The sequence below is a fragment of the Copadichromis virginalis genome, linkage group LG13 (genome assembly GCF_057382275.1).
Source record: "Copadichromis virginalis isolate Kocher_CV1m ecotype Utaka linkage group LG13, C_Virginalis_male_GT1.1, whole genome shotgun sequence".
In the NCBI taxonomy this organism is placed as follows: domain Eukaryota; kingdom Metazoa; phylum Chordata; class Actinopteri; order Cichliformes; family Cichlidae; genus Copadichromis; species Copadichromis virginalis.
In genome coordinates, this window is record NC_140630.1 from 22,087,656 (window position 1) to 22,108,111 (window position 20,456).

General features: G+C 42.3%; 1 protein-coding gene across 1 annotated transcript in view; it reads left to right on the top strand.

Moving 5' to 3' along the window:
- Positions 1–563: 563 nt before the first annotated feature.
- Positions 564–20,456, top strand: part of itga9 (integrin, alpha 9) — a 49,494-nt gene continuing 29,601 nt past the window's right edge. The window contains exons 1-15 of the mRNA XM_085478016.1: positions 564–1,223; positions 1,502–1,629; positions 3,713–3,819; positions 5,975–6,098; positions 7,954–8,021; positions 10,907–11,036; positions 11,123–11,208; positions 11,292–11,354; positions 11,688–11,825; positions 12,178–12,283; positions 13,576–13,670; positions 14,042–14,132; positions 14,436–14,481; positions 14,616–14,770; positions 17,675–17,835. Of these exons, the coding sequence (XP_085334142.1) occupies positions 1,036–1,223; positions 1,502–1,629; positions 3,713–3,819; positions 5,975–6,098; positions 7,954–8,021; positions 10,907–11,036; positions 11,123–11,208; positions 11,292–11,354; positions 11,688–11,825; positions 12,178–12,283; positions 13,576–13,670; positions 14,042–14,132; positions 14,436–14,481; positions 14,616–14,770; positions 17,675–17,835 (1,686 nt within the window). The 5' untranslated portion in view covers positions 564–1,035. The remainder of the gene's footprint in view (positions 1,224–1,501; positions 1,630–3,712; positions 3,820–5,974; positions 6,099–7,953; positions 8,022–10,906; positions 11,037–11,122; positions 11,209–11,291; positions 11,355–11,687; positions 11,826–12,177; positions 12,284–13,575; positions 13,671–14,041; positions 14,133–14,435; positions 14,482–14,615; positions 14,771–17,674; positions 17,836–20,456) is intronic.

The following is a 20,456-nucleotide window of genomic DNA, read 5'->3' on the forward strand; positions in this document are numbered from 1 at the left end:
CAAACTGCACATGATTTGTTGTGTAGAGTTCTCAACATGCAAAGCAGTGAATACATAAAAATAGGAGCAGAGTGCAGAAAACAAGTTTACAGACCCAGCTTGTAACAAACAGCTGGATACAGAGGTCAGTTTATCAGTTTATATGCTGATTGGACATACTATTTGTTAATCAGTATATGTATCTAAAAGCCTGTTGCACAAGTAATGCACTGCAAAACAGCAGTTCCCAGACTAGTATAGATAAAACTGATAAATGAAAGAAATGCAGAAAAGTTAAAATGATTTTTCCAAATGATTCTTCAGTCTTTGCGTTTTCTTTTGCTTTTATTTGACTTTTGAGTTCAGTTTGAGTTTGAATGATTTTAATAAAGAATCCTCAATAAGTAACAGTCAATAAGATGGAAATGAAACCTGTAACTTTTAAAAATGATGAAGCTGTCACTGTTCAACGTGACGGGAAAACGTCAGGGGGCAGCAGTGCGCCCTCATCCCTCGGTTTTGGAGAATCCAAAGCCCCCCAGAGCCCACGGGTGAAATGTGATGCTTTCTAAACCATTCTCGTTTCTCCGTGACCACGTTACCAGCGTCCCTGGACCACAATAAGAAAAAAAAACTCATTCCGGCTGCTCCTTTCACGCTAAAACCTCGACTTTTCTTCTAACGTCAGAACGGTGATTAAACCAAACAGCGATGCTCTTATTTTAAGTAGAACTTCCCTTACTTCCATGAAATCTTTCACTAACTTGACAGCTGACTGCATTTATCTCAGCGACAGCCAGCCTGCGAGCGAGAACCTCCTCAGATTGACACAGAATGGAGAGAAGCTGACGCACCGTTATTTACCGGAACGTTAACTTTTCCGTTGCGACTCTTTCCTCATGCCATCACAGTCTACATGCTCTGCAAGACCCGGAAAATACTTGAAAGATAGCTTATAACAGTTTGCCCACTGAATAGCTCACTACTCCTTATTGGCTTTTTCTGTCCCTCACTTTTATTTTTATTTTTGGGGAAACTACTGCGTTATTACGCACGATGCGCAAAGGGATGGCTCCTCCGCGGAGATACAGGACGGGAGTACGGAATGTTTTTTATGTTTATCTCTCCATTTCAATGGCTTATTCTTACAACATAGACTTAGAACATCCTTTGGTGTTCCGCGGACCAAATTCTAGTTTTTTCGGCTATTCTGTGCTGGAGCATTATCACGACAACACACGCTGGTGAGTCCCATTTTGCATTTTCCGACAGCGATGCAATGGATTTGTGTTTTTGTCGTCAAAGTTTAAATGTCTCTTGAGCCCAACTTGCATCCACACCCAGATACTTAAAAGTACTTGTAACAGCCCGCACTATTTGCATTCCAAATTCACTGCCTGCAATAGGATTTCCCATTTTTAGGTGTCAGTAATGTATTAAAGAGATGTATGTTAAAGTGTTCTGGGGGGGTTTTAAAAAAGCATATCTGTGTCCTTCCTCTCATTTCTTGTCGTGGATGCAGGGTAATAGTCGGGGCACCAAAGGCAAACTCTTCCTACAGTAGCTCTGTGCAGTCTCCCGGAGCTCTATATAAGTGTCGAGTTCACAGCAACCCTGATCGCCGCTGCACAGAGATGGATCTGGGAAGAGGTCAGTCACACAAACCCACAGCATCCATACAAACACCACACAATGCTGAAGCAGGCAATGCATTCGGTCATACACACAGGTTATAACAGATTCGTTTATTTTATATATATATTTTTTTAAAAAACCACTACCCGGTGCTGTCCTCCTGCTACTACTGATTTATTGCATAAACTCCCCCACGCCTCTGTTTTGTTTAACCAGAATAACGAAGTCGTATATTGCTGCTAACACTGTGCGCTGTTGTACTTTTAGCCCATAACTTACTATATCGAGACATGAAAAAAAGACAAGTGGGTTCTGTGTGCAGAGGTGTATAAATATTTTGATAAATATGATTTATGCCTTTGCTAATATTTTCCAAGCAAGTGAGCCAAAAGCTGGGGCTTCGACCCCCACCCCCCTATCCCCCCTCCTGCTCTGTTCCTGCGGTTAAGAAAGACGGGGTGCATGCATGGCTTCAGTATGAACCCCATTCTTGGTCACTGTGTAACCAAAAGATATCTACATATGACTGAAACACAGTGACACAGAGAAACTCTTCTGTGTTCCCAATTTACTGGATTCATTGTTGAAATGAAGAATGATGCTTACAACTGATATGCAACATAGATATTTATCTTTTTGTAACTTTATTCTCCTGCTGATCTTAATTTGCTTACCCTGGATCCATGATCCTTACGATGTGCTTGTTCAGGATTTCAAACCTCTAATACCAATAAAGCATTCAGATTACTGTTTTTTTTATTTTAAATTTTATTTATTTTTATCATAAACTCATTTGCTTTTATATTAAGCTGCATGTCCTCTTGATTTTTCCATTCAAAGTTTGATTTCCTATTTCTGTGCTGATGGTTCCTGAACCTGCTAACTGCTAACTGCTGACTGACCAAATTGTCAATGAATTTTGTAAACATGTTATAATTAATAAATGAAAGCAAGCAGTACTGGTTGTGATCAGTCTTTAACTTTAAAGCAAAACACCAGCTCTCCTCAATAAACTTGAGGTAAAAGGCTTTCTCAAGTTATTTTACTTTTTTAACTTGCTTTTTAACTCATTTTCATTCAGTTCTTGCACCTGACTGTGTTTTTGTTTTTTTTACTTGTTGAACCACTTTACACTGAGCTATGAATCACTCAAGCAAAAGGCACGTAACTCAGGAGATGAATCAGTGCTGTGTCTGTACATCGCATGCAGCTTATCAAAGAATCCATTTTAAAGTGTATCTTTTAATAACTTGTTTCAATGTGTCAATAAATGTTGAACCTATTTCTCATTTTCCTCATAAAAATGTAAAAAAAAAGAAAAAAAGAAGAAGGACGACTTGAGACTTTTGCGTTTTTGAGTAGTGAGGGTCGTTCCGAACATCTTAGAGGACTCGCCAAAGCTCTTCTGTGGATTTAGGCTTTCTCGTCATGACAGCCTAAATCCATGTAATCCCAAGCTGACTTGGGATGTTGAGATCAGAGGCGTGTGGAGGCCATACCATGTGCTGGTAGATGTTGCTGGTGAAGACAGATCTTTGTGACTCTGAGTGCACGTCTGCGGTTGCCATGCTGTAGAATGAATTTGGGACCAATCTGACACCTCACCAGTGATAGCCAAGGATAAGAATCAAAAAACCTTTGCACATGACTGTTTCTTGGTTAGAAAGCTCGTTCAGAGATCTGGAGCTGCGGCAGTCAATGGATCAGATAGTCACTTCAAAGGAATTTGAACTGCAACAGTTGACAAATTAATCATTTGATTGTTCAAGCACTGCAAATTTGAGGATTTGTTTACCGTCTGTGTTTCCACATCATAATGACCTTGAGTATTGTAACATTACCGGTCGATTAAGAAAATAATGAAAATGGTACACTCAATGCCATTGACTATCTGTAGAGGAATCATCGTTAAATATGCTAGACTTAGACTTTTTTTCCATCTCCAGTTTTTGAAACGGTCAGCTGTGTGATAATCACTTGCAGAATCTGCAGAAAGTGAAGAGTAAATACCGGATCTCTAAAAGCTGACACTTGACAAGTCGCCCACTCCAAAAGGTCCTCCCTCCTGTGACTCAAAACTCCTCCCATTGTCTTTCAGGAAACAGGCAGAGAGAGTCGTGTGGGAAGACTTGCCAAGGAGACAGAGATGATGAGTGGATGGGGGTCAGCCTGGCCCGCCAGGACAGCGCCAACGGCAAAATCCTGGTGAGCAGAGGGACAGAACACAACAGTCGTTTCTGCAAATTGCTTAATTCAAGCCATGTTTTAAAAACAGCCCCGATTATGCCAGCATCATTGTAACAAATGTGTCACCATTAACCACACTGTTACACCACAGCAGCTCTCACCACTGCGGTCTTTCTTAAGAGAAGACAACTTCTTCTTTCTGTGTGCTTGTTACATTCTTACTAACTTTTAGTGCCATAAATTAAAAAAAAACAAAACGAAGAATTTAAATAATGAATCGGAATGATTTTCTATTCAAAAGTGGAGTAACATCAGCTGGAATCGACTGTGTGGTTACATAATTCTGTGAAACATTCACCTCGTGTGTGGAGCTGGAAGAGTCACTGGAACAGGTTTTTTTTTTTAAATAAAAAAAGCAGACTGTTAGTTAAAACAAAAGAAAGGAGAACCTGGTTTAGAGGATTCAAATGGTGCTAATCCCAGGGGCGCTTTGCTAAGTGTTTGCACAAAGATCATAGGGCAGCTGGCAAAGTTTGTTTAGGCTTCAGCCCCTCTGCGGCGGTCCCATCCAAGAGCGGCTTTTCATTAAATATTAACCCCCCGCCTCCTGCGGTGGGCAGCGCGGAAACTAGTGGCAATGCAGGAGAGTTTGAAGGCGTCAGGTGGGTGGGCAGCTCTCTCATGTTTGAATACCTGTTGCTCAAAGACATCCCGATAACTTTTCATCCATCCAAACCTCTCCGGTCCATTTCTTTAATACCTCACTGGAATGTACTGGCACAATTTTCAAACCAATACCTTTGGCTTTACCCATCAGTGAAAATGTGAAGACTTCTTGGAGCTGTCAGCGTTGGGAATTTGAGCTTAGCGTTGTATAACAACACACCGAGTAGCTGCACACTCTCTGGCCATTAGGTCGAGGCTTATGATAAAATAAAGGTGGTGGCTTTCCAGAGCCACGTGTTGATGGGCCTCTTTTTTTTCCTTTTTTTCTTCTTTTTAAAAATCTCATCTGAATGAACTCATGAAGGGAAACGGCTGTTTGGCAGATGTGTACAGTGGTGATTTCATCTGCGCTTTCAGTGGAGGCCTTTTTGTTTGTGACCAGCGAGGTCTTTTAAAACTGAACAGGAACATGACAACAGCACAGATTCCATACTCCAACCATGAAATTCTCAGTTGCTGCGGAGCGTGTCAGCTGCCTTTTTGCTATGTTTATATCAGCTGATGGATCTTAAAAAAGAAAAAAAAATCTGCTTCTACTCAAGAGGGAGAGTTTATACTGATATTGTTACTTCTGTTGGCCAAGTTTTCCTTCGAAACACAAGGGTTTTTCAACGTAGCATCTTGCTTCCAGACAGTCATCTGATGCGTTTTGTATGCCCACAATCTGCCAAGCTCTTGTTTTCACTGAGACTGGCTATGTGTGTGTGTTTTTGGAGTTAGGGAGGGTGGGTTCTTTTGGGGAGGGAAATGAAGTGGACTCTGTGTGCACAGAGGCATCCAAAGCTGTCCCCAGAGCCACAGGGGCTCCACCACCATTCCCCCCAGGGTCCTAAATTATTACCACATTTACACATTTATGTGGCCTCTTTTGTGCAAAATTTGTAAAATCTGCTCTGTATTCCTTTTGCTTACCAAACACTTGGCTGTTATATTTTTGAAAAACACAGTGGAAAGTATTGTTTGGAGAATTACCCCCTGTACCGTTCATGCACTCCACTTTTCCACAGCAGTTTAATGCAGGAGAAGTTTGCTTCTTTGTCTTTTGATCCACTTTATTTTTTCGCTGCGTGTGCTTTTCTGAACTTTTGGCCTCCCTGTCTCTCTCACTCGCAAAAACCCGGAGGAGCCGTCCTGAAATTAAAACTTTTAAAACGAACAGTCATTGATGTGAACATTTTCTCGCTTGAGCGTTCAAATGCTGCATGGGAAAGACAGATCTCGAGATATTCACACCACAGACCATGGCTGTTATGGTCAGGGTTATGGATGGGCTTTAATTCCCCCTCTCATTGACGATCATTTGACAGCCACAGAGACGCGCTGACTCCAGGCCAGCGAGAAAAAGGGGGCTTCAGTCGTCACTGCTGATCAACGCCTGCCTGGAGTTTGAGCTGTTTGTGTTTACGGAAATGCATATGTGTTGTTCACTAATGCTTTTCTCTCACAGGCTTGTGCTCACCGCTGGAAAAACGTCTTCTACGAGTCAGAGCATATCCTTCCGCATGGATACTGCTCCATCATTCCCCCAACGCTCCAGCGTGGGACAAAACCACTTATCCCCTGTTATGAAGGTATAGTACAAGCAAAATCACAGCACTCATGTTGTTGGGGCTTTTCTTTATTTTAAATCATTCTGAATTGGGGCGAGAGAGCTTGTCACTGAATTCCAGAAGCTTAATCAACTAAATCCATCTGAAATCAAAGCGTAGACTTTGGTTATGACCTTAGCTTGTTCCATCATTTTTTTGTGTCTGGAAAGTACCAGAAAAACAACCCTGAAAGCCAGACCTTTGCCAATCTGCTGCCAAAACTGCATAAGTGTCTTGATATTTTTGCAACACAGTCTGGATCTGCACCAGCAATCAACCCATTTCTCCTCAGCTAATGCTTCATTCCAAGTTTCATGAAAATCAGATTGGTAGCTTTTCATAACCCTGCTGAAAAAATGACTAACCAACCAATGGCGGAGGCACATGACCTTCTTGGTTGAGTTTATAAAATGTAGGTTTAATAATGAAGTCCAAGTATGGTTTTAGACTGCTCTTTACTTTTACTCTTGGCTCTTTATGATGACAAAAAGAGGAGGGAGGAATCCTATATCAGGGGCTTGTGAGGGGCAGCCAATCAAAGGAAAGGTGGCTCACAGGGAAAGAGAAGGGAGCTTGTTTCAAAGAGAGGCTGCACAGAGGCTTACTATAAGTTAAATATGGAATATTCTGAGCTGTCAATCATGTAAAGGTACGCTTATACACTTATAGTTAAAATGAAAATCAAGGTCTATATAAAAAACTGGTGAGGTCTGACCCATAGAGTGCCAGGGGACACTGAGACGGCAGAACTCAGTGGTGCCACAGCTAGTGAGATACTCTCTAGTTTTTATTTCAGATCCCTTTAATAATTTAACATCCCTTTAGATAATCCACACAGACTGTGGGACTCTGTAAGAGGCCCAGGCTCCCAGGTTTGGAATAACCGGTTTGTTTTGTTCATCCTTTCCCTTTTACATATTTTCACGGCACATTATTTCTGTAGCCAGGAACGTCACTGTAAAAGCCCCACGTCTGCCTCTGATTTCTGATTGGTGTCCTGGCACCGGGGAACGGTAGTGGGCGAGCCCTAAAGTGTGATTTCTCTCCCTCAAGTTCAACTTTGGCAAGAGCCAGCTGCGGCTACGAAAGGACACCCAGTTTGCGAAGCCAAATATACGAGCATTTGACCTGTGGAAGTGCAGAGTTTGTCTTCCGTTTTGCACCACTTAGCCAAAGAAAATTATTTTCACAAAGGTATAGTGCTGGCAAATTTATTGAAGTGGTCTTACGATGCAGATTTTGGCTTAACTTCGCCGAAATCAGGTGCTTTTAAGCAAAGATTTGCTCAAGTTAGAGAAATTCAATTTTGTTATGATTGCAGTAAATCAAATCCATTTGTCCTGCAGGTTGTTTTAGTGCGGGCGCCCGCTACAACACTAAAAATGAAGTTCCATTTGAAAAATAATGTGCTGTAAAGCATTTAATGGCCACTCTTGTAAATGTGTTCTTCACATGTTTTGTTATGTGACTCAGAGCTACTTATGAAAGCCTAGTTTACACCTTAATCATGCTCCCAGGTCAGGAAATCACTTCCTTTGGTGACTCATGTTGCCAGCAGTTGCAGGGAGAGAGGCCAGACACACTTTGCATGGGACCATATTTACAGTGCATTTTGTGCCGATCCAAGCTCAATATTTTCGTAACCTGAGAGCGCATGTGAGAGGTCGTTTCATTGAATGTGGTGTTGCACCCCTTCTTTCAGTCTGCTTTCTGCCCCCAGACTCTTCTTGGATGGGACCGGGACTTTGACTAGCTCCATATGGAATGCAAGAAAAACTCCAGTAAACGCTGGCTCAGGCACACAGTGAAATAATTTGTGGTTTGTTTTCTCTTACAGACTATAAGCAGAAGTATGGGGAAGAGCATGGCTCGTGCCAAGCTGGGATAGCGGGAGTTTTTACGGAGGTCAGTAACAGTGCTTGTTCATCTTTGTGAAGTCCCCCGGTTTCTGTCAGGTTGACACAGAGATAGTGTTTCTTCTCATTGTTTGGTAAATTTCTATATTTCATCGCATCACCACATGTTTAAAAGGCTATTTGAATGATCTTTTTCCCTTCGCTCGCCTCTTTGTCACTTTGATGCCTTGTTTTGTATTGACACGGGATGTCATCCATGATCGCGTATAGCCTTCTCAGCAGTAGCATCACATCCTCCTTTATAGAAGACTTTGGTGTGGTCCAAATTCTACACTCAGATAAATATATTTGTATCAAAACCACCAGTGCTCTGCTGACAATTGTAAGCTAATGTTTTCAGAGATAGCAGATAGGTAGGGAAGGATGTGGCGGCCTCACCTGACCTCTGGTGTGGTTCCACGAGATAAAACGTTAAAGAAAATATGAGTTTCCTTTTCTCCGTGGCTTTGATGCTCTTGTCTTGCCTTGCTTTGTATCGACACGATACCATTCATGATCGTGTATTACCTTTGTGTATCTTACAAATACCTATTGTTCTCCCAAACATATCTTTTCTATTCTACCTGAGCTCTCAAAGTGCTTAGTTTCCTACAAATTTATTACCTCTTTCACCCAGTCACACTCACATTCATACAAGCGTTCTTTTCTATACCTTTGTCACATTTGTACACACGCTCCAATTTATCAGAAACAACTTGGGGTTAAGTATTTTGCCCAAGGATACTTCAAGATGCAGACTGGTATAGCTGGGGAATCAATCCACCGGTCTTCCAACTGGTGGATGCTGCACTTTCACACAGCTGCCCCATTGAACTGAGTCAGTGAAGCGCCTGAGTGGAGTTGGTGAGAGGAAGTGCAAATAGATTAACTCTTACATGCATCTTAGCAGAACTGTAGTGTGACAGGGGAAAAGATGCATTTGAGGGATTCATTAAAAATTGAAAAATGTATTTTGTAACCAGTTTAGGACTCTTGTTTTCAATGCATGTGCAGGATAAGTCTTTCCTGTGAGCCATGTGTTCCTCAAAGGTTCTTTTCATGTCTCAGATTACAGTTAAGCTTAATTTGGAACATACAGTAATGTACAGTAGACCATACATGACTTAAAATGTGTCCTCAGAGCACAGCTGTGGCCCTAGGCTAACAAACATTTTCACTGGCAAGAAATTCATTTCATATCATTTTTGCACTTCTCCTTTATTTTAGCTATGCAAAATATTATTTTAGCATCTGCGTAGCCTGTTACTATTATTAAACTCCAGTCGTTTTCAGGTTTGCCAGTGTGAGGATTTTCCCATTTACTCCTGTTAGGAAAGGCAAAATAAATTACCTAGAGACCTTTGGATTATGGAAAAAATGTGATGGACATTTTCCACTATTTGCTGCCATCTAACAGGCTTAAATGAATAAATAAACATGAACTCTAAATTTGCGCACTAGCTTTTATATATACACACGAATGACTCAAACACAGTCAAACCACATGCAGAACACATGGCTTTGTTTTTTTTTTTAAAGTTTGTTCTTTCATTTATACTGCACATTAGGGGTCCTGTAATATTTTGGATAACTATGAAAAGTGAAATGTTTATATTACTACATGATAAATATGTGAGTTTTGGCAATTTAAAACTTTAGAAAGACACAGAAGAAGGCCTAGAATGTACCTGATTATCGATTTTAAATTGAATTCATTTGCACACACACACACACACACACACACACACGCAAATACACAATAACAAGCAATATCCGTATTGTCAGTTCTCAAAAACATCACATGCTTCAGATTCTTAGATGTGTGTTCCAGAGCCACATTGCAGAGCCTCAGATTCACAGATGGTTTCGGGGATCTTTCCGTTGTTCAAGTAAACCCCAATGTAAAATCGCCATAGATAAACTTCAAAGACCCCTACAGGTGGCGAGCCTTCAGTGGAACTAAAGATTTTAGTGTATGTGACATGCTTTTGTCCAACTCATGGGCATGGAGAGGAGGATGCGATTAACTGCTTCTGTTTGCGCACTTTGTATTTAAGAGTTATTGCAACAAGAGTGACTCCTTGGTTAAATAATTTGGATAAAAGGCAGCTATCTGCACCTCACGGGAGAGCTGGGTAATAATACCATGCTGAATGATACCACGTTAAATAATTTGGATAAAAAGCAGCTATCTGCTGCTCATAGGAGAGCTCTAAGTGACACCATGTTGGTTTCCACAATGAACCTAGTGTTTCCAAACCAAAGAGACTTCATCATCAAACCCTTTTTTTTTCACGAATGACCGACCTGAGTGTGGATCTGTTAAAGTGTTTGAACCCCCTACAAAGAATGTGAAGAATTTAAAGAAACGGTGTCCAACCGTTAAACCTTTATCCTTGTTTGAACCTTGGTCGGTACGCCTTGTGGTGCCCAGATGTTTGACACCGCAGCACAGAGTGCATACCGCTGAGTAAGGTCCTGACTGTGTTTTTAATGTTGTTTGCACAAAAGGAGCGCGCTCGGTGCTAACTTCACATCCTCCTTTACAACCGACTCAGGCGTAGTCCAAACAGAGCATCTTTATTGCTGTTCCGTTGTCAGCTTAAATATCCGTGAACCGTTACAAGAAAAATCTTTGAGCAACTTCATTTCATAGCTTTTAGATTTCCTTCAAGGGAGGAAAGTCTCCATCGCAGCAAGGAAAGCTGATACTGCTGCATGTGTGTTTAAGGACAGATAGTGAAAACCATTCTGTGGCTGTTGGTTAACCAGATGTTCACCCGACAGCGTTTTCCTTTTTTTCCCTCCCCCTCTCTGCAGCAGGCTATTGCAGTGCACACAGGGGGTGAATCCCTGCCACTTTTATCTGCATGAATGCGACTGTCTCATTTTCAGGAGCTGGTGGTAATGGGGGCACCGGGGTCATACTACTGGACTGGGACGGTCAAGGTGTACAACCTGACTTCTGACTCCTTCTATAGCCTGAACAAAGACAACATTGACTCCCACAGATACAGCTACCTTGGTGAGAGCAGGTTAATGAGAATATAATGTTAAATGACATACATCAGGACAGAGGCGGCTGCAACAAATTATTGTCTCTGTCTCCAGGCTATGCTGTGACTGCTGGACACTTCTCCTCTCCTAATGTAATAGACATCGCTGCAGGGGCTCCTCAGCACAGCAGCAGCGGAAAAGTAGTGCTTTCATCTTCATTTTCAGCCATTCGAAGTCCTTTTGTGTCGGTTGCTGAAGTGATTCTGTTTTTTTGTTTTTTCAGGTTTATATTTTTAAAATTGATGGTGCATCTTTGGTGAAGAGTTTTCAAGCCTCAGGGAAAATGGTATGAGCATGAATGTGTGGTCCCAGTGTGCCTGAGGAATCATTGACTCTTCCAGACACACTGCTCTAACTGTTTTGTTGCCAGAAATACACTGTTTGAAAAAGAAAGGAGCACGCTTGCCACAAACTACAGCCGGGGGGGGGGGGGCTAATGTTTTTCATTCAGAGTAACTAAAAGAAATTCGAGGCAGCTTGAAGCTGTGTTGTTATTCCTTTAATATTGGTCCATAAAAGCAGAAATAATCCTGTTTAGATGTGAGCTGTGTGTGAAATGAATGAACCGTTCGTGTTTCTGTGATCTGACCCATTGCTTTGTGGCTCACCTTGGTTCCAGATGGGCTCTTACTTTGGCTCCTCATTGTGTGCAGTTGATCTGAACCAGGACGGCCTGTCGGACCTGCTGGTGGGGGCACCAATGCACAGCCAGCTCAGGGATGAGGGCCAGGTGTCTGTGTACCTCAGCAGAGGGAACGTGAGTGGAAACTGGAGTCAGCAGGAACATGAGAGCATAGCTTGCAGACTTGTTTTATTATATTTCCATTATTATTTCCTGACTGTGGTTATCATATAATAAACAGTGGAGTGGAGTGGGGTGAGATTCAGCAGTGGTGTTATTTAACCGCTCCTGTTTGTACACTGTATGTGTAAGCGTTATTGCAACAAGAGCGACTTCTTGGTTAAGTCATTTGGGTGAAAGGCTGCTATCTGCAGTGGTGGCCAATTAATTTAATCAAATAAAAGCTGCAATTGTGTAACTGCAGCTTTCTTTTTTTCCTCTGCTGGATCTGGATATAAATTATTCTCTTGCCTGATTTTGTTTTTAGGGGGTCATGGAAGAGGATGGCGTGTTGACTGGCGATAGCGCTTTCAATGCACACTTCGGAGAATGCATTGCCGCAATCGGAGACATAGATGACGACGGCTATCAAGGTCGGTGCAAAGCAATGTTTTTAAAGCTTTCTGCTTTGCAAATGAAAGATTTAATTATATGAAGCTTTTAGGTGAGCCTCAACGGCATGTGAAGCTGTAAACGAAAGAGAAACTTCACATCTGGGGTTTGTTTTGTTTTGTTTTTATAAAAATCTTTCATAGTCTTTTTAATGCTTAAACAATAGCTCAGAGGCTCAACCAAAGAAGACATATCTGACCTCTCATCTGTCACTGCTGACAGATCAGAGCAAAGCTGTGGCCTTACAAAATTCTCCAGTGGACCATTAATCTGCAGTTTGAAGAATGACAAACACATAGTGGCAGCGGTGCAGTTACACTGACATTGCCCTGATGTCATGAAACAAAGCCTTTTCTCCTGTCATGTAAAGGATAATGAAGTCACACTGTTTATACTCTTCCCTTCAGCTCACAAGCGAGCGATGGTCGCCCAGTAGGTGTGACAAAACCCCTCATTTCCACACACATTTTTTTTATTAATATGCTGTGGCAAGTAGAGAGTACTGCCCTCTCTTACCCTTTTGGGTACGGAGTCCCAAACCGAATCACCCACACGCACGCAGACATACATTTATTCTGTCTGCTCTTCCCTCGCTTGGCTCCGCTCTGAAGGGCTCCACTTGGCTTCTATCTCCAACTCCAAGCTGGAAGCTTCTGCCTGCCTGGTTTCATCTCCGTGTGAGATATGCCCAGAGGCTTGCAGCCTGGCACAGCATGTGTGAGTCTGCCGAGAAAGATGGCAGCTGGGAAGCATAACTCATCTTGTAACTCGTCACTCACTCGCCACAGACACACTCGCTGCCTGGCGGGCGATTATTTACAACCTAACTGCTGCCATTTAATTAGCAAGAACTACTGTAGACTCACACTGACGACTTCAAGACTTGAATTCAATCTCTGTAATGCTTCCTTAAAAATTCTTTTACCATTTCTACATCGCTGTGCTGCACCACATGGCGTAGAGGTGTTTTGGTTTGTAAAAGCAAGTTTATATCTGATTTTCTGCTGAAAAGGGCTAATGGGAGGGTGTTTCAGTGCTTGCCAGCACTTTATAGCCTTGTTTCCACTTTCTCAGAGGTCGCACAAGTTTTATGGCCACTAACAACACTTAATTGTCTATCATGAGTCTTACAGTTAAAGCTTGTTTCCCAGGCACTGGCTAGCAGAAAGTAAACAGATGATTAATGAAAGCTTTTGTGCACTCATTCAGTTATTTATGTCTTCATTCATTTATTTTCACAGAAACACTTCTTGTGCATTCTTTGTCTCCTCAGATGTAGCCATAGGAGCGCCCAAAGAGGATGAGTATGGAGGAGCGGTTTATATCTACCATGGGGACGCCACAGGAATAACCAAAAAATACTCAATGGTAAGGACTCGCAAATATAATTTGCTCTGATGTGAAGCAGCATCGTTGTGTGACCTGCTTTCTCCTCATCTCCAGATTAATTAGCTTCTTTACAGCCTGATCAATGCATGGTAATGAAAACACATACTGAATGTGTGCATGTGTGCAATATGTGTAGGTTTCACAATACTTTTAGACCCAGAAATAAGACACAGTCGTTTCCTCATGGGCTTGACGGTGGCGTATTTACCCAACCCTCATGAATCACAGCTATAGACCTGTTAGGAAAGGTTCATTTAAGTATAACAAAAACAAAAACAAAAAACAGAAGTGCTCATTTTTTCCTTGTTGGCTCACGTGTGTTATTTAAAGGCTGGTATCATGTGTTACAGAAACTGTCTGGGCGCAGCGTAAACCCTGGTCTGCAGATGTTTGGCCAGTCCATCTCTGGCAATGTGGACATGGACGGTAATGGATACGCAGGTATGGTCATAACAGAGCTTTTCAGCAACACGAGAACATCAAAGCAAAATGAGAAACATAAAGTGAAAAAGGATGACATTTTTAAATATTTATCGTGGCTTTATCCTGTTATTGTCACGCAGTAACAGTTTCAGACTTGTGACTGAGGCATCTTGTTTACTGCATTCCACAGCTGACATGCAGACTGAGACAGCGTGACAATTAAAGAGCTCTGTGCATTGTTGTGGATTTGCAGGTGTCAAAAGCGCTGTCAGCATATGTTGCATTAATGCCATATCTTCTTTATGTTTTATTGCCTTGCAGATGTTACTATCGGAGCTTTCATGGCGGATAGCGTGGTGCTCCTGAGGTGAGTAATGGGATAATTCTCTCTGACATGGCAATATTTGTGAGAAGCAGAGTGCCACTTTATCCTACTTCAGAGTCATTTTAATGGTCAGTCTATCCCAAACTGTGTTCCTGTGCTGGAATCTGTGGTCGTAGGTCGCGGCCTGTGATTACAGTGGATGTCTCCATCTTCTTGCCTGTCTCTATCAACATAACTGTGCCACAGTGCCACGAGGGCCAGCAGAACTTGAACTGCTTCAACGTCACAGTCTGCATGCGTTTCAGAGGAAGACAGCTACCTGGACAAATAGGTAATGATGTGATGAAGCATGCACAGCTGCCGCTCCTTTCCATAGATGATTTAACCTGGACAGTAAGGTAGATAAGGAAAGAGATCCATCAAAGACATCCATGTGAAGGTTAATAGTCTCCTCACGTCTGTACACAAAGAATGAGAGGTGCTTAGCTTAGCCTAAAGAATGTGAGCACTACTGTAGTCAGTGTAAAAAACAAAAAAGTCTGCAAAGCCAAATGTCATAAAAATATAAAATTGTGGTTTTAAGGGAGTTATGTGCCAAAGTAATATCAGTATTTTGTTGTTGCTTAGTGACGACCGTTTCACATCCCTGCAGATATGTTCTTATCACTGCGAAAGTGAAATTCACATTCGTCAATGCAAATATGGAACGCTGATTAAAATGACGATGCTGATCACCACACAGCAAGAGATCGTTCTGTATTTTGGTCACATCGATTTTGCCCCAGCTTCACCTGTTTAGGCTTTTTTATTTCCATCCAGAGATCACAATTTTGTGTTATTATCTCAACATTTTGAGTTAGGTATCTCATAATTTCAGTCAGTAAGTTGAAATTTCGAGTTATCGTCTCCAAACTTTGAGTTATTATCTCAAATTTTAAAGTTTTGTATCTCAAAATGTTGATTTGCTCAGGAGTTTAAGTCAGTAAGTCAAAACTTTTAGATACCTAACCTGAAATCTTGAGATAAATTGAAATGTTAACATAATAATTTGAAATGTTATGATTGTAACTCAAAACTTTCAGATACCTAACTAGAGATTTTGATATACAAATTCAAAGTTTTGGGATAATAACCTGACATTTAGACTTATGAATGGCAAAGAAAAACGTTCAGCAGTAAAAACAAGCTTTCAAATTTTCCAGGAGAGCAAATCTGGAGAACATTAACTTTGTTGGAGGCAAGTATTTACTTAGAAGCACAGACTTTGTATGGTATGTGTCAGCCGGTGATCGGCTGTGATCAGCTGATCACGGGGCCGGGGTTAAAAGAGAGACGCCACCCACCTGTTCGCCGCTCAGACATCAGTATCCTCGTGTCACGAGCTCCGAAACTCTGCGACATCAGTCTCCGCCTGATCCAGCAACTGTGAGTTACAACCCCTTTCAATCCTTTTCCTCTTCCCGGCTCCGCTCGCTCTCTGTCTGTAACGACCGTTCCGAAGCCACGCTTCGTGCTCAGGTCATTACTAGAATAACTGCGTGTCTGCTCCAAACCCACCGCTAGCCTTCGCCGCGCTTGGGTCTAGCCAGCACGCCACACGGGCACGCCGAATTACTGTGTGCGATCCGCCCGGCCGTGACAGTATGGTACAAGTATGTTCCTGGTTACCTCTGCCAGCCTCATTCCCGGCTGGCAGACGTTCTGGGTTATCAATTGAATCCAACTGAATGCCGTTCACGACAGTAACACACGCTTCAAGCAGAAGCTCCAGCCCTCCATTCCAGACCTAACCATAACCTTAACCCTATCACGTAAAGTTTTCCAAAGCAATTCATGATCAGAGCGTAAAAGATATTTACATGTATAGATTCACTCCATCCAGCTCTCATGCCTCCGAACACGCAACATACCTACGATTTGTCACATGCTATTCATCCCACATGTTAGATGAGAACGTGTTGGCCAGTAGCATCACATGACGCACAACCACATTACAACTTTGTCAGTTGATCTCTGCAGAGAGGGGATAACATCACACAAATTTCCAAACCACACCTACTCCTAAGACAGGAAGTGTTTACCACTTTATACCACACATTACATACCATCATGTAATGTCTTATCTTTTTGAGTTAGAGCATCACATCCATTGGCCGAGGCTGAGTGTCACTATGGCTTATGACTTACCCTTCAACATTTGCTAACTGGCTGTTGGGTGGGGTGACTGTTGACGGCTGAGGTGCAGTCCTGTTCCAGTGTTTGGGTGTAGTCATTTACAGCCCCCCCCCCGGGGAACAGGAAGCCTGCCGTTACATAATGAATATGTCCTGGCTCGCAGGAATAAAGCCTCTCTGTTTATTCGTCTGGCGAAACACCATGGAAAGTGCAGCACCGTGTGTTTGGTGACTCCTATAACAAAACTTTCATTCGCCTCCTCTGGAGTGAGGTCATGGCGTCCCCTCTGCTGGACGATGGAAACAGTAGGCTTTGGTCCGACTTGGGTGTGCTTGCCACCCCGCCCACTCTTTTACCAGTATGACACCGTCTTCACGAAACTACTAGAGAATGAAGTTGATTCATTGAGAGGAAGGGATTTAAAAGGGCAAAGAAACAGAAACACTGGTGATGTCAGGTTACGATTTCAAAACAGATTTGACGTTGTTCTGTGTCTCAAAGCCAGGTGTGGAATCAGCAGGAAAACTATTACTAGGTTTTCTTTCATAATAAGATTAGTACCGTCCCACCAGCTGGAAAATTCAACATTTTTTCATTAATTCTTATGTCAGTTGACTGTAAACTCTTGAAATATCATCACAAAAGCCTGTTAACATGAGTCGACACTAATAAAAGACCTTCCAATTAATATCTTCCGGCTTGTGGATGAAAAATTGAACGTTCAAAATCTAAATCGTGACTGATGAGATTCCTGATTTCTTCAGTGGCGGTGCTTAGTCAGGCTCTATCACAGGAGCAAGCCATTTTTCCAAATCACATTAAATCTACTGAAACAACATTGAACAAAGTGCTGTTGTTAAGCTAAAGCACCATCATATAATTTAACCAAAAAATGTTCCCATCTTCCCTCTTACTTGTCTTAATTTCACTGCAATAAACATTTTTCTTTCTTTCTCATGTCTTAATGGCAGTTACCAGAAAACCAAACCCTGCATACTTCTGGTTTTTCTATTTATCGTCAGCTGATGCTATGTTTACAGTGTTTTCTGCCTCCTCTCAGAGTTCCTGTATAACTTGACGGCTGATGTGGAAAAGCGCCTGAAAGGCCAGCCTTCCAGGGTCTACTTTGCTCAGAGTGGATCTCAGATCAGCCAAATGAGCCACCAGCTCAGCCTGGACATCAACCGAGAGGAGTGCCAGCGCTACACCGCCTACGTTAAGGTAAGTTTGGGTTGTATGTGTGGTCCTGCTGCTGGTTGTGTTTGGATTGGGCAGTCCACTTGCTCTTTGTGTCCTCGGCTGATCTCTGTTACGTTCCCATGACCCTGAACACTCCCACCATGTAGTGTTGATTTGTGATATGAGTGATTTGCTTTTGTGGCCTATTTTTCCTCTGTCTTTATTTATTTATGTAGTTTTCGGTTAGGCCATCAATGTCCACACATTTCCAGCTAAAATGTTTGCACAGACCGAACAAAAAAAAGAGAAAAAGAAATAATAAAGTGTCAAGATAAAGTAATAAAGTGAGGGTCATCACATGCCTCTTCTTAGTGAGAAAATTTACTGCTGTAGCTTAAGGCCACGGATCAACGGGCATCTGCGGGGAAGCTATTTGTGTCACCCTGCTGGGTTAGGTTAAAGGTAACAGTCAGTCGCTTGATGGTTCCTGAAACCATGTGGCTCAAGTGTGTGTCTACAGAAACTGACAGAAACAGGAAACAGAGTCTCCTTTGTCATCGCATAGTCCCGTTATTGTGTTCCCATGTGATTTAGTCTCACATCCACAAAGAGGGTCCTCATCCTGAGGGCACCATCCATGTTTCACCTCCACTAATACGGAGGCCCACTGCAGGCCTGTAAATTTCACTGGCGCTCTTAATGGTGCTCTCCAGGCGTTTTCTCTGTGGGAGGCCGAGCTGCCAACTGAGGGAGGTTGTCATTACCACGCTTTCCTCTCATTCTTTTAACTAGTCAGACTGTAATGAGCGTACAGCACACCGAAGAGTTGTAGCAGCAAGACTTTCGTCTTTTTTCCAAAGAAAGCCTTATCACAGTTATCAGGGTTTACTCAGTGAAGTGAGCCCAGTGTTTATCCAAGCTCTTCAGAAAGCCTGTATAGTTTAGCAAACAGGAGAATCTTAACATTTCAAACTAAAATTTCACTTGTCCTCAACCAAGGTTCAGCACACATAACATTAACAGGAGTCATAAAATAGTGTTTCTGCCCAGACTGAGTCTGACATTTACCTTCTTGTGGGTGGGCGACTGCATCATCACTCAGTTCTAACCTAAGGCTGTCACTTATCTCTGCCATCTCTCAGCTGTTACACAAACACACTTGTAGTGTAAGTGCCATCCATCAGGCCAGATGTTGCTTCAAGGACGGCGTCTATTTTGCAGCTCTCAGCGAATTAAAGGCGCTGTATAAAAACTGCACTTTGATGTTGGTCTGATCACAGCATTAGCAGTCTTTCCGGGGACCAGACTAGCTGCTTCCACCTGTTTCCACCTGTTTAAATGTCTTCTGGTTCTAGCATTGCACAAAGAGTGGTATTGTTCTGCTCTTCTAACTCCTGCCCAGAGGACAAATCATTTTCATGCTTTAATATCTTAATGTTTGGCAAATATTTAACTTTGTAGATGGAAAGTGTATTTTGGGGTAACATATGGTGCATTTGGATTGGCTTGACTGAGGTGTAAAAGGACTTCCACTCTTTGGTTTGTTTATTTATTTATAGATTTTATGAATATGGCCTCAGATTCCACCTGCCTGGTTGCAAAACACACAAGAGAAACCCCCGAAGTTATCCAAAGGTGAAAAGCCACACAGGACTGTGAAGGTGTGGTGCACAAATTGCAACCTAGCTAGACTGTTTACAGGCTAAATGACCTTAAATATGTATAAAAAGTAAAGGGGCCCACGGATTAGAACTTAGCGTGGTAACTATCTGTCATGAGTTTTTGTCATCATACATTATATGTTTGGGAGAAGAGCTAAAGAATCACCATAATCAGAGGTGATCTGGCTCCGCTCTCACAGAGGGTCTAGTGTGCTTGACCAATCGCATCGTTTATCTTACTCATGTGTCTGCCCACATGAGCCAATCCTCCCATTCCCTAGAAGAGGTATGCTAATGGAAACCAGCTGGTTCCTCAACTGTATCCTCGGTGGTGGAGGGTTTGCGCGCCCCCACCCTTCTTTCAGCTTAAACGTACAGTAAAAACACAAGAGTGAGACTAGCGTCACAGCAGGGTGCTGGGCTGCTGTTGTGTCAACTGGAACTGCACGCTGGTGCTCCTGATGGAAAACCTTCAGGTTGGGGTTGGCTGCTCAAGCCCTGATGCATGAGAGCCGATGGAAGCAGGCCCCGAGTTATTCCGAGATACACTCACGTTTAGAGCTGCTGACCATGTGCTGAAGCCATTTATTGACTTTATACATCAAATTCCTTTAAATGAGCTCAGAAACTGAATAATACACTGTTAAAGTTGTCTTAGTTCCACATAATGTGCATGAAGCACACACGTTCAGCTTTGACCATCTGAAGTCAAGTAAAGTTTAAAAAAAGCTGGACATAGTGTGTTCAATAAATCATGACATGCTGAGAACACAGGAGCATAACAAGAGTTCTTCAGAGGGTGCAGAGTACAGAAGCAAATAGTTCAGTGTCTAACTTGTTCAAGCATAATTCCTCTTACTTTCAATTTGATCATTTTAAACATGTTTTCATTGGCATCAGTAACAACATACCAGCCCCCCAGATGGCCTTTGTTTGGTTATTTTTAGCTAAATAAACTCCATCCTGACTTTTGCTGGAGTTGTACCTCACATTTAGGGAGGG